This window comes from Hakea prostrata, chromosome 1, assembly GCF_041222555.1.
Source record: "Hakea prostrata isolate BN-2017 chromosome 1, UWA_Hpros_2, whole genome shotgun sequence".
Lineage (NCBI taxonomy): Eukaryota > Viridiplantae > Streptophyta > Magnoliopsida > Proteales > Proteaceae > Hakea > Hakea prostrata.
Window position 1 is genome coordinate 27,671,505 of NC_142600.1, and position 26,115 is coordinate 27,697,619.

At 37.9% G+C, this 26,115-nt stretch overlaps 1 protein-coding gene across 1 annotated transcript; it reads left to right on the top strand.

Moving 5' to 3' along the window:
• Nucleotides 1-1,097: 1,097 nt before the first annotated feature.
• On the top strand, nt 1,098-22,333 carry ZDS (zeta-carotene desaturase). Its single transcript, XM_089137764.1, has 14 exons — nt 1,098-1,714; nt 2,522-2,646; nt 2,999-3,133; nt 6,341-6,413; nt 6,508-6,581; nt 6,839-6,943; nt 7,194-7,438; nt 7,565-7,652; nt 19,511-19,553; nt 19,812-19,968; nt 20,137-20,265; nt 20,555-20,627; nt 21,294-21,458; nt 21,941-22,333. The coding sequence occupies exons 1-14, from the start codon at nt 1,543-1,545 to the stop codon at nt 22,103-22,105; spliced, it is 1,749 nt and encodes a 582-aa protein (XP_088993890.1). The 5' UTR covers nt 1,098-1,542; the 3' UTR covers nt 22,106-22,333.
• The last annotated feature ends 3,782 nt before the right edge of the window (nt 22,334-26,115 follow it).

A 26,115-nucleotide genomic window follows, 5' to 3' on the forward strand; every position in this document is an offset into this window, starting at 1 on the left:
GGTTGATCTTAAAATCCAAACTCTGGTTCTCTTGAAGGCAGTGCTGAATTCAAAGGTATTAAATCAAAATGAGAGTAAATGGTTCATTCTCCATTTTGAGAGATCAAATTCAATTCTACGTGCCAATGGTGGATTAGTAGAGCGGTTAAAAAGCCTAACTTCCCATGGGGAGGAGGTCCTGGGTTCGCATTCATCTGGCGGCACCTAAATTGGTAATGTTCCCCCACCCTATATATAAATTCTTTAGATTCAAAAAAAAAAAAAATCCAATTCTACGGGTCGTTTGAGTCTTTTATAGAAAAAATTATTTTAATATTTTAATTTGATAAATAATAAATGATGATCAACTTTTAAAAAGTGCTATAAGTGTGAGAGATTAAAGAAAAAAGTGGATAAATATTACTTCAGTCCTACACAGGACTATCAAGCGAGTCATTTTTATCATTGGATCAAAGTCTCGAAAAAAAAAAAATCCAATTCTACGGGTCGTTTGAGTCTTTTATAGAAAAAATTATTTTAATATTTTAATTTGATAAATAATAAATGATGATCAACTTTTAAAAGTGCTATAAGTGTGAGAGATTAAAGAAAAAGTGGATAAATATTAGTTCAGTGCTACACAGGACTATCAAGCGAGTCATTTTTATCATTGGATCAAACTTGTCGTCATGTCGAAATACGACGGTGACTCAAGCAATCTCACTTGATCATGCAAAATACGCATGACTCAATCAACTTTGAAAAGAGAGATAGAGAAGTGGAAGGTAGGGAAAAAGATTATAAGTGGGGAGACAACTCAAGAGTATCAAAGCATGTGGATTAATTTATTTTTTTTAAAAATATAAAAAAATGGGAAATTAAGGGTTGTTGGATGCCTTTTGGATTATTTTAATAATAATAATAATAATAATATATAAATAAACTATAATAAAAAGATAACACATGCCACACAATCCGAATCTTATTGGTAAAAGGAGAGTAAAGTTAAGAAAAAAGGGAAATTGGTGGTGGGCGGTGTGCGATGCTGTACCTCGTGGTGCTTCCTCTTCCAAGTTTCTCATAATAGTGGGGCTGAGATAAGGCACAGTATTAGTGCAGCTCAGAGTGAGCTAAAATGGGAAATTAGAGTATAGCATTATTATTAATTAATAATTAGTTACTGTCTTCTCCATTCAAAGAATCTTCATTATTTTTTGGAAACAAGGTAAAAAATGGCATTGTGGCAGCAACTAAGAGTAACTGCTCATCCCAGAGAAGATTACTAAGTTCCGACCGGGGGAGAGGAATGTGTTATTGTGGGTCTCCTTTTTGAAATATGTGCAAAGGTGTGTGAGGTTACCAGAATTTCCACCCGCCATGATTTCCCCGCCTAACTGCTAATAAACCATCACAATTCACAACCGAAGTGAAAGAACAAAGGCATGGCCTAACCGACCATTGTTTGGTAGAAGATGAGAAGAAACTATCTCTCACGACAATTATAGAGGGAGGGTTTCAGTTTTTCTTCTTCTATTTCTCATCTTTTTGCTGATTTAGGTGGCCATGGCTTCTTCGACCTGTTTCCCCGCTACTTTCACCGCCTTCCGTTGCGATTCTACGGGTTTATCAGTGCGTCCAGCCATGTTTCTTCATCACGGTAAGGTACAGTTGAAGAAGATGAGGTTTGAAGTTCGGTCGTCCTTGGATACAGATGTTTCCAACATGAGCGTTAATGGTACCGCTTCTGTCTGATGCCCGTGGTTTCACTGAATTTCTGTTTGGATGTGTTTTTTGCTTAGTGTTTCAGTGTCAAATTAAGCTTGGGGTTTGGAAAGTTATTATTTTTGTAAGTGATTGGGGAATTTTCAAATTTGTGAGACTTTTTAGTTGATTTAGTAGTAACTGTTTTCGAGGAAATCAGATTATCGAAGTGTCTGGATCTCGGGAATCCAAATTCAGCTGTTTTAGGCTGTTTTAGGCTACGCGCTTTTTGTTGTCAAAGTTAGCATTTCATCGTGGAATCCCCACAATAGGGTGTTTACAAACATCGGATTCCCATAATGCCGATCATCCTACATGATTAAAAACTGAAGCTGGACCAATCCATAGTAGCTTGCTTTCCCAACATCCAGAACCCAAGCGTACTTGACAAACAGTTGGGAACTTAGACGTCGATGATTTTTATGTTGTTGAAGACTGTATATGCATTTTGGAAGGCCTTTATCCTACCGCCAACATCCTCTTTCTTCCAAATGTTAGTGAAACCAGAAGGCCTTATCAAGAGAAAAAATTTCATGGCAATGCTGTGTAACTATGTGATTCTTGTAATTAGCTTATTTATTGGTTGGTCACCAAACCACTATTTATGCTTTGAGCCAACAGAAATTTCCCAGGGCATTGTGATATTAACAATTTTTAAGCTCAGAAGAAGAACAAATTCAATTTCATTACTTTTCAGGGCGGCCTTTTCACTTGCTAAATTGGGCTGCATTATCCTTGTAGTTTTACCGTGAGATTTTTTAAGTTTATGTTTGTCTTTCAGCTCCAAAAGGGTTGTTTCCACCAGAACCTGAGCAGTATAGAGGGCCAAAGCTAAAAGTGGCAATTGTTGGAGCTGGACTTGCAGGCATGTCAACTGCAGTGGAGCTTCTGGATCAAGGCCATGAGGTTTGGCTTTAAGCAGCACTGATTTCATATTCATGTCTCTTCACTAGCGCCAGTGGTGATATTTTGGCCTCTATGTATGTCTTATCCTGGAAGGAGTACAGACAGATAGTGAAAACAGTGATGTTCTAAAAATAAACTATATATAAATTTTGGATTAATTGCCTGTCCACTGGTTGATCCATTAGATCTTCACAGCTCTTTTTTAGCTTTTCATTGTTTTGAAGTATGTGTTACCTAGTCCTACAGAGTTCCTTCCCTTTGGCATTTCCATTGAATATTTTTTGCTTTATATGCTTCTTGTATTCTGAATCTTATGAAACTAACTTTAATGATTGTTTTGGTTTATCTACAGGTTGATATATATGAATCGAGGTCTTTCATTGGTGGTAAAGTGGGTTCATTTTTGGATAAACATGGGAACCACATTGAGATGGGGCTACATGTTTTCTTTGGTTGCTATAGTAATCTTTTCCGCTTGATGAAAAAGGTGAAAATTTATTGTTCATCAATCATAGTATGAATGTATGAGACCATAATATCTATACATTATGCTTCTAAAAGTACTTTTCTTTTACCAGAAAGAGAAATATTTTGTATTGGAGGTTGAGGGTGTATCCATCATATACATAGGAAACTTAGTTTGTGAAGGACAGGAGTAAAAATTCTACAAAGACACTACTATTGTAATGGCAGGTGATCTACTGGGAAAAAATGCTACCAGATTCTCCATTATATTAAGCCTGTTTGAAAGAGACTATTAGTAAAGTATCTAATTAGCGTCATATCTTCAGAGACTATTAGTCTTACTTGAAGGTCTTACAAAAAGTTGAGCTAATATGAACTGAGTTGCTTATTTATTTATTTGTTTCACTTGATTCTCACGACATGAATTTATCTTGTATAATCAAAGATCTTACCCTCTTTCTAGTTTCCCATGTAGCAATCTGAAATGTATATTTTAATATTGCTTGTGCAGAATGGTAGGTGGATCATGGATATCCTCAATCTATTTATCCCGATAATTTTTAACATGTTATCAAACCATGGGGACAGTGTGGGGATAGGGGAAGCAGCTCCTGGCTCTAAGAGTGAGGGCAGGAGACTGTATGCAGGAAGCAGATAGGAGACTACAATGGACTTGTTCATTGAGGTATCAACTACATAACGAAGAAGCAACAAATGAAGTTTGAAGCTAACATCGAAGAAGATGGCTTTCCAATCGAAGAACTGGAGATGGAAACCATCTCCAGTTCCACTTCATCCTGATGGATGGAGATGGTATTACTAAACATAAGCTTGCTGACAGTATCAGAAGTAGAGCTAGCTGAGAAGGTCATGTCATTTCATCTCCACTCTCTAGGGAAGGGGAGGATTCTTCTATAACTAGGCCAGAAGCTATCCAGCCCTTTTTTTCTCACACCAAGGCTGTGAAGGGACAAGAGAAGAACTGGTGGTCAATGTCTTCTAGAGTCTAGACCATTCCAAGAGAAAACATGAGTCAAGGGAAACATGCAGTTGTCTATGGAGGAGGAAGGACTTGGTGTGAAGGCATTAGTTAAGATCTCTCTAAATTTGAAGCTAGGGGGGGGGGGGGGTTAAATGACCTTTAAGCTAACAATGCTGTACCGAAGGATGGTTGGAGCATGAACTCTACCAAAGTTCCTAGTTGGAAAGTAGCTAAGGAGGCCATTAAAATAAGGGAGCTAGGAAATAGATTCAAGCAAGGATGAGAGGCTAGTCAAAAATGGGGAAGAGGGGCCCCAACAAGAAAGGGCAGGCAGGAGTGGGGAGGGTGAGGGACGGACCAAATACTGGGATGCAACTTTGGTCTTGATGGCTCAAACCCGCCTTGCCCTGCCCTGAGCTTGAATTAGTCTAGGCTCAAGATTCTAGCCCTCAAGGTGGGGTAGGGTCAAGTGAAGTTGAGTGTTTGGCCTGGGCCTGCCTGGCAGGCTTTGCCAACCCTACCACCTTGTAGGATATTTTTGGTAGAAGTAAGGTTGCAACATGGAATTATGCATTGCTTTATTGTTTTGTGGTTAAGGTTAGGCTCAAAGCAAGAATCAAGGTTAAGTCATAAGTGTCTACATTGAAAAGGAAGTGTTGGGTGGGATTTAAGGAGATTAAAATGCAGAGAAGAGAGGCTTTCAAGAATATGTAAATAGGACTTGATAGTTGAGATAGAGGAGCCCTGGAGAAGATCATGAGGTCATCCACAATGTAGGGCCTGTGAGCTTGAGGGCTTTATATTTGGAAATTGGGAAGATGAGAAGCTGGTCAGTGTTGGGTTGCATACTGCAGGAAAGGATCTCAAGAACTAAGACAAAGTGGAAGGGGAGAGAGGGGGCACCCTGCCAAATATTAGCAAAAGAAGTACAAGGCAGGAGTGTCGCTCACCAAAATGAGAAGCAAGCGGTGGATCCAATGTACAAAGATTGGGGGTTTTTAGGTTGGGGAGCCCCGGGGGGTGGGGGAGCACATCCTTGTCAGGTCATTGCAAATGAAGTCCCACCAAATGTGGTTTTGGTGGCAACAAATTTTATTGGCTCTTGTCATTTACCATTTATTTTATTTTTATATTTTTCATTCTTATCATGATTACTGAACCTCTTCAAAGTTCAGACCCCATTTTTTCTCAAAAGTGTAAGTTTTTTGAGAAACTAAGCAATGAATTTAAGAAAAAAATGAAGGATATGAATTATTGTAATAACTGCACCTCTCCAAACTCTACTAAAATAACAGTTAAATTTTTAAGAAAACCTGGGATTAGATTTAAGAAATAAGAAAGAATATGAGAGCATGCATTTGATGTCTAAAGACGTCAACTAAAAAACATTTGTTTATTTACTTGGCACTATTTTTTTGGAAGTGAAAGACCTTGTCTATGAAGATGGTCACCTCTTTTCATCATAGAGAGCATGCTTCTGATTAAAAAGGAGTTCCTGTCTACCAAAAGGTCCACAAATGATTGAATGTTATACAGTTAAAAATAATTGGATTGCTGTACACTTATTGTATATTTAACATTCATAGAAGTCCAGATAAATAAACTGGTCATGGTGGATATCGTCATCTTTCCCAATCTATCTTTGTTGGCATTTTGTTTATGATGCCAGGGTTTAGGACAGTCTTTAAGCTACTTTTAGGCCTATAAAATCATTTTTTATAATCTTTTATTGTTTTATAGTTGTGATTCTGGCCAATCTGATATCCATTTATGGGGTGTGTTGGATGTTTGGTTTTGACTCCTTGTTTTTAGGACCATCAGTCTGGCCAACCTCAAACATATCCCAGACTTTTTCTTTATATTTTTAACCTTCTAACCTGTTAATTTTTTTTCCCTTATTGTTATAAAGTATTACAGTATTTCAATGCCCTTACATATGATATACTTATGGTCTAGATAATTTTGATCAATATTTGCAACCTTGGTATTTTAATAACCAGAGTTATGTCCATAGAGGAAATTCTGTTATTTAAATAGTCTTGGCTATAGTTGTACCAAGTGTCCGCATTAGATAGCTCCTTGGTTTTCCTGTACTGACTTCTGACTGTTTGACGGAGATATTTAAGAAAGTTGGTTCTCTTCTACTGATTCTTGTCAGCAATTGAAATAGAACTTTACTTTCTTTAGAATAGACATTTGTAAGTTATAATATCTCTGACTGTTGTTCTTGGGTTCTGCTAAATATAGGTTGGTGCAGACAAAAATTTACTTGTAAAGGATCATACACATACTTTTATAAATAGAGATGGCCAGATTGGTGGTATGCTTTAATTCTTACAGATAAATAATTTGGTCATATTTACCGTAGTGCACTCCGATTTCTCATTCTTATTTTTTTTTTTTACCTAATGCAGAACTCGACTTTCGGTTTCCATTTGGAGCACCAGTACATGGAATTCGTGCATTTCTATCAACAAATCAGATTAAGGTGATTTAAAACTTTAAGACCTGAATGCAGTTTTCTTAGCCAGTGATCCCCTTGAACAGGTTTCAACTGTTGATTGCTGATCTAAGCTCTAGAATCTGGATCCTGTGGGAATCAAATGAGAGTTAGCTAGAAGAATCCTGTTTGATCAGTTTATGAAATTGATGAAATGAATTGATGGCTATGGCACATGCTTCTTATCTGACATTCTGACTTACATATATGTGATGAATGTTCTCTGATGTCTCATTTAACTGCAGACTTATGATAAAGCAAGGAATGCTCTGGCCCTTGCCCTAAGCCCTGTTGTTCGGGCTCTTGTTGATCCAGATGGAGCAATGAGGGATATACGGAACTTGGATAACGTATGCATGATCCTCTTATCTTATCTCTATAGTGGCTTTAGGTGTCATTTGATATTGCTTGACCTCAACTGTAAAAAGTAATTTGCTTGAAAACTTCAGTGGATGCAGGTTCTTCATTTACCTAAACATGGCTTATTTAGTTATTTTAATAGAAAATAAAAATAGGTCCACATCTGTCCCTGCTTATGCTTGGTAAGTACTATGTTTCCTGGTGAATTAATGTTACTGAAACCTTCATTTCCCCCTGCAGATTAGTTTCTCAGATTGGTTCTTGTCCAAAGGTGGCACACGCATGAGTATTAAAAGGATGTGGGATCCGGTTGCATATGCCCTAGGATTTATTGACTGTGATAATATCAGTGCTCGTTGTATGCTTACTATATTCTCATTATTTGCCACAAAAACAGAGGCGTCCCTCCTGCGCATGCTCAAGGGGTCTCCAGATATGTACTTGAGTGGGCCAATTAGAAAGTATATAATAGACAAAGGGGGCAGGTCTGAACATGAAAATTGATTTATTTCTTGTTTGACTTTGATTAAGCTGCATCCTGCATCCCAACCTTACCTTATTTCATTTTTATTACGTTAAAGTGCCTGAAATTTCTTTTGCTATTCTAACAGGTTTCATCTCAGGTGGGGATGTAGAGAGTTACTTTATGATAGGTCTCCCAGTGGAGACACTTACATAACAGGTCTTGCGATGTCTAAGGTAGATTACTACTCCATTTTTTTATTTTATTTTTATAGGTTATTAAATGCTCATTTAATTATTATTAGAGTTATATTAGAAACTACCATTCTCTTGAGTGAAACTTTCCAGGATTATAGTTGATAGATGTAAATTGTAATACTATTACCCAACCTGCAACTAGGCACCTCCTCCACAGTTCAGTTTCTCTATTTGCACAAATTATTGTTTGTCACTCTTCTTTTACCTGTCATATTGTACTTTTGTTGCCTGGTTTATATGGATGCAGAGTTTGAGTTTTTAATGGAAAGAACTGTTGGATGAGTGGCCACTATTTGCACAAATTATTGTTTGTCATTCTTATTTTACCTGTCATATTGTACCTTTGTTGCCTGGTTTATATGGATGCAGAGTTTGAGTTTTTAATGGAAAGAACTGTTGGATGAGTGGCCAAAAGTGTTTGCTGAGTGGACTTAATTTTCAATCCTTCCAAGTTTGTAGCATTTTTAACTTGGGGTTCGACTCTGATGGGGTTTCTTTTGAGAATTTAGAAACTGTGGGAATTTGCTGATATATCAGGGAAGTATTGCAATTAAGAATTGAAAAGGAACAGCAGTGAAATGTTAAAATGAGCATAATTTTATGATTTGTATCTTGAAGTCAAGAGTGTGGAAACGTTATTTATTCAGGTTGATGATGGAATTGAACCTTGTGTTGTCCTGTCCATTCACTGTCTCTAGTTGCCTCTCCATCTTGTGAATAGCTGCCCATAAGAATGTTAAGGTGCGTCTAATGTGATGCCCAACATTCTCAACTTGGTGGCAAATGGGTCTACCGTCTTTATGACCTTCTTGAGGTCATCCTAGAACTTTCAGTAGCAGTGGTGGCCTGGCCTTCTCAAAACCATTCCTCTGAAGCCAATGTGGACCTAAGTCCAAAAATCCTTTAACTTGAAGCTTTAAAGAGCAATACAATTTGGTACAAAGTATGTAGCCTTGGCTCACCAAGTCACCACCACATTGGTCCTCAACTTGTTTTGCCTTCTCTACCACTTCTTTCACAATCTTGATTTTCCCTGTGGCTGATGGCATAGGCGACTCGAGGCATTCAAGAATTGGAGGTGAATATAACTATATAAGGTGACACCAACAAGGCAACTCCAGAAAACAAAGCACAGAAAGGCTTGGACTCCCAGCTGACGCCTTGACAACAATGCCCTGTCCTTCAACATCAGATCAATGCAGTAGGCTGCATTGTTGAATATGGTGTTAAGAAGATACAGTATCTTGGATCATTCATTAAATTTTGCCCTACCTTCTTAAAATGCTCCAAATATTATGACCACCATTATAACATTCTCCACTCCCACATCCCAAAATGGCCAAGCACAACTCAGAGGGAAAAAATGCAATGTGTTGGAGAAATTTCAGTCTGGCCAAAATGGCCTTCTAGGATGAGGTTTAGTACCATGGCTGCAGCCCCTCAATATACTCCATCAACTCATCCTCACGGTGTGCAAGTAACATTGTAAATCTCATATGATGTTGGCCCATTTCTCCTTTACTAGTCCACACATCTCTTAGTGCTTTTTTCCCCCCCCGAGCTTCTGGTCATGTCTTGGGCCAAAAAAAGGGGTCATGTCTTGGGAAGAGGGTAGGATCCAACTGGAGGACCTCAATAGCTGGTTCACTTGTTGTGGGTGGGGTGGGGCCATGGAGCTGGGGCCCTTACTCCCTGGCTCCTCACAAACAGAATCTTTGGCTCTTTGAGTCTTAACCTCCTGGTGTAGCTTTGCTTTGGCTCATCTCTAGCCTGTATAGATTAGCAATTGAGCAGCTCCCTGGTCATGTGTATCATTCACTTCTGCTCCATCCTTAAATGTACTCCACTCTCTAACCTTGCTGTCTTCATCTTTTCAGCCTTTGCTGGTGTTTTTATATCATTCTGCTCTGGCTTGTTACTGTCATAGGCTCATAATCCCCCTCCTCTGACTTACGCATCCTCCCTGGACATGCATAATGAAATTCAGCAGCCCCTTTACCTTCCTAGTGATGCAGGGAGAAACTGACTCACAAGCTTCTTGTATAGAACCTGGTCCACATATTGGTCCAAAACTAGCAAGAAGCTGAAGCCCAAACCTTGTGACGGGCTGGGCAGGGCAGGACATTCTCTGATGCTGAGATTTACTAAAAATGATGGGGAACCAAGAAGGCTTAGCATACCATGGTCTATCTGGTTGAGAAGACTAACTTAATCATGCTATTATGGAGTTATAGTCTATGGACAATAGGTATATTATGGCTTTCAAGGAAAGGAGTCAAACCGATATGGAGGTTACCTTGGCTGATGGTGATGATGCTGGTGGCAGTGAAGATAAAGATGGATGTTGATGGATAGAGAGATGTATACTGGAGTCTCACCAGTATCCCTAATTGTCAACCTAGGCTTGCTGAAGGAATCACACTTGCTGAGTTCCACAACTACTTAAAGTCACAAGCATTCTATATCAAGGAGACAAGGTTCTGTATGCTATGACAGCTACCCACGAATTCGACTATGTGAAAATAATCCATGAATTTCATTATATGAGAGAGAGTGAGGCCAATCTCTTGGGTGCCTCAAAAAGTATTAGTGCACTCTTAGAACCCCAAACAATAAAAGCAGTTCCTATACATTCATCCCATCTCCTATACAAAGAAAACAAATCCAATTTATATTGAACCCATACCTCCATTCAGTGAAATGTAAACCAGGAGAATCAATTAACTCTTGGAATTCTAAAAGACTCAAAAGAATACCAAAGGCTTATCCAACAGTTGTTCCAAAATAATGGACTCAAGTGGACCCAAAAAAGAACCATAAAAAATAAATTCAGCAAGGCCAGGTACTGACTAACCCATCCACACGGTGTGGCTTGGCTTGGTGCTGGTCTTGGACCAACATGTGGACCAGGTCCTAAGAGAACCTTGTAAGCCAATTTCTTCTTGCATCACCAAAAGCCCAAGCTTGTGACTGGGGCATAACTTTATTTCCTTATGGTAGCCTGCCTAGCAGCAGAAAACCTCCTACTAAGTGGAGAACAAACATGAGGGGGTACCTGTAATTGTTGTGGGCATTAACATAGATTTTCCCAACAGCCATATGGGCATATCTGATGAAGGGTGGATTCTGGCCCCATAAACCAATGATTTCCCGGTCAATTTGATGAGTGATGTTTACTGACAAGCTGAAAAAAATAGTAGTGTCTCAATTGACATGCAAGTTGTAGTCACCAAAACATAAATTATCGTGCAATATTCCTTAACTTGCTTTCCTACCAAGTACTTTCCAATAGTCCAAAACCTGAGCTTTTGGAAAGGGGATGATCTTATACTAGTTAGTGCGAAAACCCTTACTAATTGAGGATGGTCATGAGGTAGTACGGTGAATTTCACTGTTAAGCTTACTGACTTAGATATCAGGTTATTCATCCAAAAAAAATCTTAGGTATCCAGTTGGGCTGTTAAGCTCACTAAAGTAGGTATCTCCATCTGGTTATGTAGGTACATTTTACAAAAGGTTGGACATTGTTCCACTATAAACTAACAAAGTCCCAAAGGCCCATTCACTTCGGACTCAAACCTTGAACCTTTCTCTAATACCAGTTTCCAGATCAAACGCTTACTAGAAAAGCTAGATCTTTTGGGAAGGGTGCTATCTTGATTCCATATGCTAGCAATATTGGACGACCTACTGTCGCGACCCTAGTTTCTTGGGCTAGGTGGAGACCAAACACTAGAATCCTACCGGAGCATGTGGCAGTTCACCTTACTTGGTAAGCCTATCATCAGAGTATTAATTTAACAATACGGAAACATGGCCATAAAGGAGGAAATTCAAAGCACCTTAGACGATGGCACATGTTCTACTATTTCTCAATATATATCCAGAAGTGCTGAAAGTCCTAGCTTAAATTATAACTGTCCTTGTACCTTCCTTAGAGCTGGATGTATACATATATCACAAGGTAAGCTTTATATTTGACTGAACTGAACAAGAAACCATTACCTTCTTGTCAACCCTGTTGCCTTTATTTTGGACCTAGGCATTTGTTGACATTCAAGGTAATGAGCTTCATAAGTCCAATTAGTAATATGCACGACTATGCAAGCAACAGGGTGTATTAAACATGCAACTCATTCCATATATTTTTGTTTAATGGTAAAAACATCAATACAACTTTCTTATCATAATAGTTTTTCTTTTCATTCCATCTTTAAGTCTTAGACCCAAGCTTCACCCATAGAGAGGATACCTTAGTCTAATTCACACAAGTGACATCTGTCTCAATCTCAGTCTCAAGAGTTCCCAAATTTTGTCTCTTGGCACAAGGCCTGTTGTCCCTTATAGGTAGATATCATCGGCCTAGACTTTATCTTTCCACTTTTAGTCTTGCTTCATGCCTTTCCATTTGGGTACACTAGGTACCAGGACTTACTAAATCTATACTCACCAGTACAATATCTTTTATTCATTTTCAGTTTTCATCTTTTAACATTTCCAGTTTCAGTTTCATTTATGAGCTCTCCTCTTTTAAGTGCAAGGTATAACCGATGGTTCCTAGAAGCAATTGAACATGGGTGAATGATCTTAATTTATACCATAGCATCTTACCGCTCTACTCACTATTAAATGGCCATATATAAGTGACAACCATTCCAGTCTTGGAACATCGTCAGATTTAACAATCACATTCTAACATGCTCATCAAACATAAAAGAACATTACAAATAATACATCCAAGCTCCAACATAAGTTGATACATATTACTTGCCCAACCTCGTCTTGTTTTACCCTTTTCCTGTTTCCAAGGTCTAGTATCAGTCCACCCTCTTTCTTGTTGGCACCTCTCCTGCATGATATTTCATTTCATTCCATAAGGTCTACAACTTCGACAAAGTAAGCTTACATCAAGGTCCCTAGTCTTAATGTCTAACTCCATTTTCATTTAAGTTAAGACCTCAAACGGGTGCCACTTATTTTAAGCTTCATTCTAGGGCTCATAGGAAGTAAAATCTAGGTAAAACAGGGCATTTTAGGAACCATATGGACCCAGTGTAACCAAAAGAGGCTGATGTAGAGTGGCAGCAAAGAGCAGCTTGCCATTCAATGCGGTCCTGACAGCCCCAAACTGCGTTTCAGTCGTGCTTGCATGGGGTTTTTTACCTAGATCCTTTTCGAATTTGGAAAATTCCTACTCAGCAACATTTGTAGCCCTTCTAGCCCCTTTAAAATGATACCAAGATCATACAATTAGGGTTATAATAACAAATTTTTGATCTAAATGTACATGAGGGTCAATATATCAAAACAAAGTTTCAACTCTATCTGTCATTGAAACTCAGATTTGACCATAACCGTCTTGAATCTATGAAATTAACTCAGTTGCTACATTCATTCATAGTATCTAGGAGCTCAAAATCCTAATCTCATACATAGTTCAAGTCTTACCTTAGGTCTGAGCTCAAATCAAGCTGAAAATCCCCTCAAGTGTGTACAATTCTAAATCCCTTAGGTTCAGCTTGCATGCCTGAGTTAAATCGCTATTTTTCAGGTCTGAATTGGCTCCTACTAGACCATGATTTCCTCCTCCAGCTCCTCTTCTGTCTACCTCTAGCCCTCAATTGTCTTCTTTCTTTTTCTTGCTTATAGAATGAGCCTTAGGTGATGTAAAACCCAAATTCCCTAGAGTTAAGGTTTACCCAGAATTTTCCAGTAATTAAATAAAAAATATTATGGGATGCTTGTGGTTATCTAAGAAAGTTGTGGGAAGGTGTTAGGAGTGATATAGGTTGATAGGAAAAGTTGTGGGGAACTCTTAGATTAGATAGGGGTTATTTTGATCTAGATGGGAATTGGAGGGGAAGACTAGGAAACAAAATTGGGATCCTAAGGCTTGTTAGGGTTTTAACAAAATCTATATGGGCTGGTTTGAGATTTCCAAAATTACTATAGAGCTGAAAGGAAGGTTTTTAGGGAAATGGGAATAGGTTTGGATTAAAATTTTGTGGATCTTGGGCAATCATTTGAATCTTTCTTTTCTTTTCTTTTTATGTTTTCTGTTTTCTGCTGCTCGTCAGTAGAGAAGAGAGAGGGAAAGAAGGGGCAGCAGGGTAGGGGAGAGGTGGGGAAGTGGCTAGGGAGGATCGCTGGGGCAGGGGGAGGATTTTAGTGGCTGTCAGGGGCTGGGGGAAGCTGCTGCCAGAGGTGCGACAGCAAGGGGGAGCGGTTTAGGGTCTTGCGCAGGCAGGGGAAGGGCTGGGGGTGGGGTGCGATGGGTGTGGGAGGTGAGGGAAGGGGCTGGGGATCTGCTGTCTTTGTAAGCTGCTGTAGTTTCTGAATGCTGTTGGAGAATGGAGATGAATGCTAGAACTTGAAGAATGGTGTTGATCTTTGAAGAAGAAACTTAATTAAATCCGCAGTGGCCCCCTCAAACAGGAACCACTGTCCTTAACATAAATGTTCTTGTTCGAAAAATCAGATATGAGAAAATACAAAGAAAGAGTAGGCTTATTATAGCCTACTAAATAACTCCAACCTAAGTGGGTTTCCTTTATAGATTACGATTCCTTACAAATGATCTCAATCATCCCAATAAATAATTAAAGATCTAATGGAATCTCTTTAAAATAGATTCCCCTAAGACTCAACCACAAATAAAAGAAACCATCTTGGAAAATGATAGCTAATTATCCAAAAGGAATCTTAATTTTTATACTCCAATTGGGACTCTCTAAATTTGATTAGGTATTTTGACCCCCAAAAACTCAATAGCTAACCCTAGAGGACTCCAAACCAAAAACTAAGATAGATCTATAACCCTTGGATCAAGGGGATTCCAACCATACCCATCTTGACCCCCAAAGGAGTTGGAAAAATGACCAAAATACTGCTGAGGCATTCGGCCAACTTTGGTTGGGCATTTTAGGTTTGGGTTTTGGGCTGTGGTTCACATCATTAGGGCTCATCTAAGAGACAAGTTCGGCTTATAGTCTGGTTCAACTATGACCCAAAACAACCCATTGGACCCTCTTTAAACCAAAATTCAAATTGCATCCATCAATGAACCATCTTTAAACTGTATGGGTTTACTTTGGTCCAATTTTCCATTTTTATCACATTTAATCACTATTAAGAATATACTAGACTTGGGTTAATATAACTAAGGCTGGTTCACAAGCTATGGGTCCACTTACTAGTTACATTAGACAAAGTACTATTCCATTCAATCATATTACCTAGTCCTATGGCTTTGGCTTATTCAATCCACTTCTCCTTAAAAACCTGACAATATCACATTCAATATTATTAAAATTGTATGATATAAATACAAGGTGTTACACCTACAAAGCAAAGGAGTGGAAATCATAGTGGGAGATCTCGTGAGATATCTCGGTTTTTTCATAAACTGAGTCAAGATAGAGATCGAGTTTTGTGAAATGGAATATCTCGCTCTAGATCTTTCCATATCTCATTGGAACTCTCAATTTTTGCCCAATTTTTTGAGAATTTCAGCTGGATTTTCACTTGCGAATACTCTTAGCACATCTACAACATCAAAAGAAGATCAATCATTCTCTGCTTGTTTTATGAACTTATGTGTTAATGACTTATATAGAACTTCTAATGTTTGTATAATTTTATTATTCTATTCTTGAAACTCGAGATTTTGATATTCATATGGATGAAATTTTGATGACATTTAAGTTATTTGATGTGTTTGATACACTTGCTTTTCATTTATATGCCTTGAAGGTTCTATATTACATGTTGTATAACCTTGCATTCCCTAATCCTACAAAATTTCGGTTTCACACTATAGGTAGACTTAGAAATCATACTTATGATTGTTTTCTCACAAATCCAAGGCCATCAATGTGTTCAAAAGGCCATAGGCTAAATACCAAGTTTTAGCCCAACTGGGACCCTAAAACCCACCGAGATGGGCCACCGAATTGACGCAAAAAAGAAGAAGGCATATCTCAATTGAGATCTCGCCATCTTGGTCTTTCAGGGTAGTGAGATATTGCTCGAGAGCGAGATCTTCTACCATGGTGGACATGAAGGGCTGTGTTCCTATAACCAATGTGGGTTAAGTTGTCAAGTTTACTAACGTAGATCTTTATACCCAACTATGTATGGACGTTCTTTGTAAGGTCCAACATTTCCCCACAAAACCAACAACTATAACAAGCTGCACCAGAAGCCCTTTGGTAATGTCTAGAAAAATCATATTGAGAGCATGAAACTCCCACAATTGTGAGGTTTGGGGAAGGTCATAACGTATGGCTTATACGTATTAGTAAAGGTTAGTACAAATATAAAACACATCAATAGATTTCTTTCTCTATTTTTAAACAGTGTCACAGCATGTTTGAGATCTCGATCTCAACCCAATTCTCGGCCAGCCAAAAAACCGAGATCTCGACCAAGACTTGGTATATTTTCTTGGTTTAACTTACGTGAACTTGAGGGCCCATGTTGGCTGGTTTTAGGAGTTAGTTTGGGCTGGAATTGGGTATTCAGCCTATTTTAGGCCTTCTAAACATATTGGTGGCCTTAGATTTGTGAGAAAACAAGTGTCAAAATGAGTTCCAACTCAACCTTAACTTTGAAACCAATAAACTAAAGGAATAACATGCAGACTTATAAAACATGAAATATACAACCATTACTTGATATAAATGAAAACATAAAGGTTTAAAGTCAAACAATACATTAAACATGTTCAGTTATCCACATTTTCATATTATAGTATTGGTGTACTTGTAAGTTACGCCATGGGAGTATAAGAGTAAAATCAATGACTTAGTCACTCAAGCAACTCCTCCAACTCTGGCTTCACCAACACAAGCACCACCTCCTCCACCAGCCTCAAGTCCTACAGTTTCTTTATGTTGTTCAACCAACTCCACCAAGTTGTCAAGAATACCATCGGTCACTTGAGGAGGGGCTCGGTGGCACTTGGGTGTGTCAAATAATATTTAACCAAATGTCACTTGAATCTTAATCTGACTCCATCAGGTTGTAGTCCTTCCAATGGAGTTGAACGTATATTACAAACATTTTCAAAAGATAAGTATTTTTCATGATGTTTTTAATTTTAATTTCTTACCAAATATTTTTTTCAACTTAAAAATTCAAAAACTAGATTAATAACAGAAAAATAATTTTGTTTCCATGAAAGTGTAGGTTGGGCAAAGATGTTTGACATATATTTAATCCGCATCCAAATACTTAGTATAGAACATAGTTTTTGAAAGAAAAAAATGAAAAGAAAAAATTTGAAATTTGAGAAGAACACTCATCCTTGCTTGAAGATCGGCGTGAAAATCCCTAGACTGTTGTGGTAGATGAGCTAAATGGTGTGGTGATGCAGCCTAGGGAGAAATTTGACCACTTCTCCAAAGAAAATTTAGCCAAAAGAGCAAAACCCGCAAGGGATGTAGAGTTCGAGTCTAGACTGTCAAGTTCAAGTCGAGATCAAGACATCTCGACTCTCTCAATCTCAACTCGATGAAGTATGGCATTGATAAAAAATGGTAGGACCGAAATCTCGGTCTCAACCCAGATCTCAATTCGACCTAGATCTTGGTCGAGATGTTTAACTCTCCAGGTTTCACTCATGATTTCATCTCGAGGTCTCAGAAAACCCAAATCTTGGCCCCTCAAACTATGTCTCGGTTGGCAAATATGTTGAATATGATGTGATACTGACTGGTACATATTGATACTTATGTACATCAAAGGATTCTATGACTTTGAGTATCAATATGCATTGAGGTGTGTTGCCGATATGCCTTGACATATATCAATCCATACTAATATAGTTGATACCAGCCAGTACATGTTGAAACAGCCATTAAAGTCCAATGTGACTATGATTTGTTTTTGAGATTGGAGATTAAAGGAGATTTGCAGAAAAAGAACTTGATTATTTGCAAGTTATAATCTAATTATCTAAATCATCAAAATTTCTTGTCTCGTTGTACATGGTTCTCCATTTTGTCTTTGTGGATTATATATATATATATATATATATATTGTTTTATCTTAAAAATGTAAAAGTCTATTCCATGTGTATATTGACCATTTCCTTGTGTATATGTTGCAATGATACATCTGTTAAAATCACTCTCAGACATGAATCTGCCACTCGATAACAATTGAACAACTTGCACCAAGCCCTTTGACAATGCGTAAGGGTGAAAATTATGGCACATCCTTGAGAGGTCTTTTTACTAGGATTATGACTTGAAAGTAGAAAGAAACATTCAAAATACCTGAACTTCTTATCTTAAACTTGGGAGAAGACGGGTTGGATGGACAATTCTGTTCTCAGTTTCTTTTCTCCGATGAGCTTTAGTTTTTATTCTTATTGAGTTCTAGACAGTTTGTAACAATATTAAAATAGGCTTGCATTCTCTCTCATCTTCTGGATTAGTAACTGTTAGAACAAATGCCACGATATAGCGAATCGAAAAAGAAACAAATTAGAAACACAGAGATTTAACGTGGTTCACACACCGATGTGGTATGCTACGTCCACGAGTGAAGAAGAAGAGTTTTTCGACTATTTAGAAGAAGCACAGAAGGAGATCTCACAACCAATCGCTAAGAACGGCGTTACAAGAACTCTCACTCAAAACGCTAAATGAAAATTCCAAATCTCTCAATAATGTGGTAAGCGAACATAAGAGACATATATATAGACTCCAATCGGGTAAATGGATCAAGCCCTCCGCTTCCACCACAAATCTCCGCAAAAAGGTCATTCGGGTCACCCACCAAAATATGTCGGGTACAAGAATTTGGGTCAAAATATAATAGTAACAGGCATAGACTTTGGACATTTTGGTTGTTATTTTCTTTTTAATTGGTATTGTAAATCTAAATCTTACTACTATTATAAAAGCACGAACTTATAGAGGATGGTTACATTTTTTATTCCTAGAATACCCTCAATCCCTCGCCAAAAGAATATGTGTATTAATTATCTCTAAAATTGTAATTCTGTGTTTTCATTAATCTTTTATTCCAATTATGTATTTATATTAACTGCAATTAATGCTCTCCGCTAAAACCCAAATGAAGTGCTTCTTGATATTCATGCATATATTCCAATGGTCTTAGTTCCCATTATAATTAAATCTACTAAAAAGAATCCACAACCCCCCCCCCCAAAAAAAAAAAAAAAAAAAAAGAAAAAGAAGAAAAAGAAAGATCCAAGCGTTTGTATATAGAAAAAAAAATCATTTGTAATTTAGTATTAATTGCTATCATCTCCACTAAAACCCAAGCATCTCAATTCCCATTAGAACTAAATATACAAAAATAACCCTCAGAAGAAAATTATACGAAAAACATCACTACCAAATAAATCCAAGTCGTGTATCTACCCGTCCGATGGGTAGACACTGTAAACTTCATCACTTGGTTTGTGGATAACACCAAGTGATCAACACAACTATAATTAAACCAACAAATACTCATGTGCATTGACGTGGTACTTTACTAGTTGAAAAAAAAAAGGAAAAAAAAAAACAACTGCCCCATCTGTAAAAGGTTCATGTTGTCTTTGAAGTGTATGCTGATGGTACGGTAGTTGACAGACCTTGGATCTTTGTCCTTCCTTTGGGGTTGGGGATTGGGGTGGTGTTTGAAGGCTGGATTGTCTATGTGCTACAAAATAGGCTTAATAAACACTCACATTCTTGGATCCGTGATGTGCTGCTGCTGACATGTATGACATAAAAATTGTAACTGGCCTCTCTGTTTTACTTAATAATTTTGGGTACATCCTGAAACTGTTAATTAAGTTCTCCTTTCATGTCTGTCAGGCTACGAACAAGAAAACAGTGAAGGCTGATGTCTATGTTGCAGGTGCATTTTTAGATTTTTTTTTTTTGGGGGTTACGTTTTTTTAATTATTTGAAAACATATAAAAAGGGTTTGGCAATGATCCATGTAGCTGACCCCATTTAGTTGGAAGGCTTCTTTTTCTTGTTTTAATGTATTATTTACTTTCTTTGTTTTCTTTTTTATTTGGGTTTTTTTTTTTTTTTGGGGGGGGGGGGGATTGGGGGTGTTGGTTCTTGATAGAAGTATCTAATGAATTTCATTATTTCATCCTTTTGGCAGCTTGTGATGTCCCTGGAATCAAAAGATTACTTCCACCAGAATGGAGAGAGTGGGAATTTTTTGATAACATATACAAACTTGTTGGTGTGCCTGTTGTCACTGTACAACTGAGATACAATGGCTGGGTTACGGAGTTACAAGATATAGAAAAGTCAAGGTTATTTTCAAAATATTTTGCTTGGACTGAAATTGTTTGTGGATCAGTGTTTGTGAGAATATCTACATTTTTTTTAAAATAATTTTCATTGTGCCATCTATATTGTGGCTTCTGCATGATTTCCACTGAGAGTATTCACTGTTGCTGCTATGAATGATTTGACATTAGGCAATTGAGGCAAGCAATAGGGTTGGATAACCTCCTATACACCCCAGATGCAGACTTTTCCTGCTTTGCAGACCTTGCACTTACTTCCCCAGAAGATTATTACATTCAAGGGCAAGGATCACTGCTTCAGTAAGGAAGATTTCTATTCTCTCTACATTATTCTGAGGAATGATTGCATTTTATTTTTCTTAACCAGTGCTGCAAGAGAGACATGATAGAGAAGCATCCAATTTCTTACATAATTGCTGCACTTCTTTTAACTTGCAATCTATGAATTAACCCTTAAAAACTGTTGTTCTTGGGATGTGGGACGAAAATATTGAAAATTACAAATTCCTCAACCAGATTTTCTTTACTCCATCCATAAGATTAATTTTATTTATTTATTTATCTAGACTTGTGTTCCTATTACTTGCAGATGTGTGCTTACACCTGGAGATCCCTACATGCCCTTGCCAAATGATGAAATCATAAGAAGAGTTGAAAAACAGGTATGTTGCTGCCATAAAAACCTTATGCATAACCTACATCTTTGGCACATCCAATGGTGTGTCTCAACATGTGTACTTGCACACAAGTATCATAGTGCTTTTCTAATGTAATCTTGTGTTACTTTTTTCCTACTGTCGTATGAACCGGAGGATATTTTTTATAATATCTTTTATAAGTGAGATTAACAACACCCAAGGAGAAAATCCTTAATCGACGCCAGTGCCGCATGAAGGATGTTTTTTATGTTTCTGCACAGACAACAAGAAGTTCTGTTGATTAAATATACAGCACCCTTTCGTGAACTTGCAGATCTATGAATATATGCCAAATTAATGCCATAATATTGTTTCAAAGCTTGGTTTGGTTAGTTTTTTCAAGAAATAGATTGGGAAGATAAAGCTTTTATGCTTTGAAAGCAGAAATTTATAGTTAATTACATTTGTTGTTTTGACAGGAATAACACATAGGTCCAACTAAACTGTCATACATCAAAGAAAGTGTGGTTCACTCCAAAAAGAATTGTTTTATCATCATTGCGAGCCCATGACATGTTCTAAAATGTCACCTCTATCATGATAAATTTTGCTTTTGTTTTCGTTTTCCTTGCTTGGATAGCTTAGAATAATTGGATAACTTTAAAATTTATTTTTGTGCTCTTTTATCAGGTATTGGACTTGTTTCCATCTTCCCAAGGTTTAGAAGTTACATGGTCTTCTGTTGTCAAAATTGGGCAATCTTTGTATCGGGAGGCACCCGGAAAGGATCCTTTTAGACCTGACCAAAAGACACCTGTGAAAAATTTCTTCCTTGCTGGTTCCTATACAAAACAGGTGATGTTGCCTTTCTGAATATTTATTTCGTGGTAGTGTTGCTTTATTTGTATGAGGTCCTTCAATATCGTAGCTTCTTTTTAATAATTTCTAGTTTTTCTTTTAGTGGCTACCTCTCGATGCATGGTAAAACCTTGGGCTGGGTGCTTTGGAATGTCTTCCAAAAATAGTGTCATGATCATTGGCACTCTTTACCTGTGGAGGGTTTTACCCTCATCTTATATTTGGATTCTTTCCCTCACATAAATAGAGGTTTAAATGTCAAAGGTCGTGTACAGCAAAAACAATTTGTCAGATGACAAAAACCATAAAGTGAAATTATACAAAAGATTTTAGAGGAAACAAATGGAGGTAGGGATATTTTTTTTCTCTCTCACATTAGATTCCTTTAAGGTACACAAGTTATAATTTTAATTTATTGATGGCTATATAACTTGCCCAAAATACCATGGAAATTAAAGGAAATCTATGTATTTTTACAGGACTACATTGACAGTATGGAAGGAGCTACTCTGTCAGGCAGACAAGCTGCATCCTATATATGTGACGCTGGGGAAGAGTTAGCATCTCTGCGGAAACAACTTGATTCCAATGAAGCTCAGGTTAGGGAATCTGCAGACATTGGAGATGAGATGAGTCTGGTTTGATCCAGTGAAATTCATTTCCAAGGCTTCAGTTGCTATAATTAGATTGCTCAACAGAGATAGTGGACACAAGCAATACTGTTACAATTCTTTTCTGCACACAATTTTGGGGAGTCTCCATTGCCCTAATATACCTCTTCAATGTATATGTATCATGAATCTGAAGGCAGTGCTAATTATAGTATTTTAGCCATGTTATTGCATATCATGTTGTATCTTTTGGAATTTGCAGATTTAGACTGACTTCTAGCAATAGACATAAGGGGTCTGTTGGGGAATTAAACCTTTGTGATCAACTTCTTAAGATTGGGCCGTGAGGTCCAATGCAGAGAGACCCGAATTGATCTTTTAGTACTTGTGAAACTAAAAGTGGCCTCTGGCCTTAACACCCAAGCTCATTCTATTCTTGTTCCTCTGTGTCTTCATCTATGCTTCTTGCAGTCATCAGCATTGATTGGCGAGGTGAAAAGAGTCAAGATTACAGAACCAACCATAGGTCCATAAACATGTATTTGAAAATCAGACCGGATATTGGACCTTCTGGACAGCAAGTGGGTAGAAAACTTGGCCATGTGGCTCCTGATGTGGAATAATTTCCAGCAGTCTGGGATCATCAGGCATTTGTGGTCATGAACCAACCACCAACCAGCAGTTTCAGAAGTCATTTTCCTTTCATCCTGTTCAAGACTAACAAGTTTCTTCGTTGGATAGTAAATCTTTCTTATGGGAAAAAATGGTTAATAAGATTTAAAATTTTTCCCTTTCTGGTACAGTTCAATATAAAATGAGAAACTCTAATTATTTGGAAGTATGATCAAAACTCAAAGATCTTGGAAGGAAAACTTATTCGTACCTTTTAAATTCGAGTCCATAGCAAAATTAAGTCTCGTCTGTATTCATCCAAAAAAAGAAAAGTCTCGTCTGCTCTAAAATTGTTCAAGAAAAATATTAAACCAAAAGATTAAATAAAAATTACGTTGAAGTATTTGGAGTTAAAATTTGGCATGGTCCGAATTCATCCAAACCCATCCTGAGACTGAAAAGGATTTCGGTTCATACTTTTGGCATTGAGGGTGGATGAGAGTAGTGACCTTGAATGGGATAAATGTTGGTCAGAGTTGGGTGTTTGACCAGGATGAGGCCTTGTAGGTTATTTTTGATAAGAGTAGGATAACAACCTAGGATTATATATTGTTTTATTGTTTTGTGATTAGGTGAAGGTTGAGGGTTAGGATTAGAGCCAAGGTCTTGTTTAAGTGTCAAGTCTCACGTCGTTTTTTTTTTTTTGGTAAGAAAATAATTTTATTAAGAAGGCAAAGCTTAGGCAACATGGACTGCAAAGAGACTGCAACCAAAGAGAGAAATGAGCCACAAAGTTGAGACTATCACCGACTCGGTCCTCCGGGCTAGGAGATCAACGACACCGTTGGTTTGCCTAGAAACATAAGTAAAACAACATTCTTCAAATCTATGCCCCACATTGAGGATATCATGGATGATGGGGGCCACATCAAAGGGGGGGGGGGAGGGGAAGTTGTGCCATTCAAGAGGCAAACCAACTCTTTATAATTAGATTCAAAGAAGCCAATGTCCACATCCTCTGCCAAAGTATAAAGAGCTGCCACCCTAAGAGCTTTTGCCTTAGCTATGAGCACAGAATTGTTGAATTGGGTTCAGATAGAGCCACAATAGGTCTTCCAAGGTGGTCTCTAATTATACAACCTAGGCCTGCAAAACCAGTGTCCTCCTTACATGTGGCATCAGAATTAATCTTGTGGGATCTTCTTAGGGGAGGAGTTCAAAGAGCTTCGGTTGGGGATCCAATTGGTTTTTGGGTTCTAGTGGGTATGTCCAGATGGGCTTCAATATATTTCTGGGCTGATCTCCATGCCTCTTGGCCCACTTCAATTGAGTTCCACCCTGTTCTTTGAAAACCACGATTGTGTGGGCCTTTCAAATTCCTCAGCACAAAAATGCACAAGTAGTGAGGAATTCACCTTTCTCCTTTGTGGTAGAGAAGCTCTTGGTCTTTAAGATGTCAATCCATGTTGCAACAGTCAACTCAGAGTCATCCCCTTCAAAGCCCAAAGGGCTGGAAAACCAATAAGCCTTGGCAAACACATAATTAAGGAGAGTGTAATCACATGATTCTATAGATTCACCGCAAACCAAACATTAGAAATCTATGTTAAATTCATTTTATTCATATTGTCACTTGAGTTTTGGTGAGGTGTGAAGCTTCCAAATAAAATCCCAAGTTGATTATAGGATTGAAACCCATGTGGGGACCTGCCCATTATTGCTAACAGAAGTAATTTCTTTTCCTTCCCAAATCTTTAAATACGCCACTTTGATTAAAATGACCCCATTTTTGGCACCCAACCATACTTGTTTGTCCTCGGCAAGGAAGATTCTAAGTTGCATTTTCAGAATCTCTCTAATCACTTGGCAAGGAAACCAAGTATTTAAGACCTCCATATTCCAACATCTATTTTCTTGATCAATGAATTGGTATGGAGAGGGCAATTGAAGGGTTTAGGGAAGCCCACCTTGAAGTCATGATTGGTAGGAATCCAATTATCATTCCATATATCAATTCCCGATCACACTTCAACCTACCAAATTAAGTGCCTTTTGAGTTGCTTAAATCCTTGCAAAATATTGTTCCAAGCCCATGAATCTTGGGCAGGCCTTGGGCTCCACATCAAGAATTGAGGAGTTGGGGAAGTAAATAGACTTGTAAAATTTGGCCCATAAGGAGTTTGTATCTTTTCACAATCTAGCTGCCACTTTAACTAAGAAGGTAAGATTTTGATATTTTGATTTTTTGAACCCTAGTCCCCATTTACTCTTTGGGCTACATAGTCTATTCCAAGAAATCTAGTGAGCTTTTTTCCTTTCTCCCAAGGATCCCCCAAAAATCTATTAAGGCCTATATGCCTATGAAGTGATTTTGGGAGTTGAAAATGGGCACTAGAATATTGGGGGAGGGCAAAGAGTACTGACCTCAAGAGAGTGTCTGACCTGCATGTGAGAGCAACTTCATCTTCCAGTTCTCTATCTTTTGGGTAACTCTATCATATAGCTTGCTAAAAGTTTGTTTTTTAGAGATACCCACTTCTAAAATAAGGCCAAGATTTTTTTTTTTTTTTTGGTAATGAAGTCCATTTTATTGAGACTGAGCCGAAGTTACAGAGTTACATAAATTTTGCAACCAAGGAGTGGATACAGGCCATTGAGTCGTAGTCGAAACCGACAAAGCCCTCCTTGCTAGGTGGTCAACAGCATAGTTAACCAACCTAGGGATATGACAAAAGGAACATTCCTCCAAAGCAGATCTAAGATGTAAGATATCAGAGACAATGGGCCTAATTTCATGGGGTGGAATTAATGACTCATTCGTGAGCAAATTAATCACCACTTGACAATCTGATTCGACTATGACTTGGTCGATTCCTTCTGCAAGTGTGTAGAATAATCCGGAACGAATGGCCAAGGCTTCACTCATCAAACCTGATAATGCCTGTTCCGGTTCAAAGACTGCAAAAATAGGATGGCCCAATGTGTCCCGAAGTAGAAAGCCCAAACCAACTCTTCCTGTACTTTCAATATATGAAGCATCTGAATTTAATTTGAAGTAGCCTTGAGCTAGGCAAGACCAAGATTGTCTATCTTCTAATATATTCAGGTTCCTCCTGTTGTTCAAGAAAGTTGTGTCTTGTTTTGAATCAAGGTACTCTTGTGCCTTACCCATTGCGTGGGTTGCAACTTCGGTGGGCTGCCACAGTTGTTGTTTGAATAGCAATGCATTATGGGCTGTCCATAAAGCCCAGCACATATATAAGGTGTTGCTAATCATCTCTTTGTGTTGGGCCTTCGACTGGGCTGTAGTTATAAGAAGATGTTCAAACCAGTGACTTACTTCAACTAAAGTAACACTTGAATTTCTATAGCCCAGGGAGTGTGATAACCATGCAGCTCGAGCGAAGTTGCAGTGAAAGAGAATATGAGCT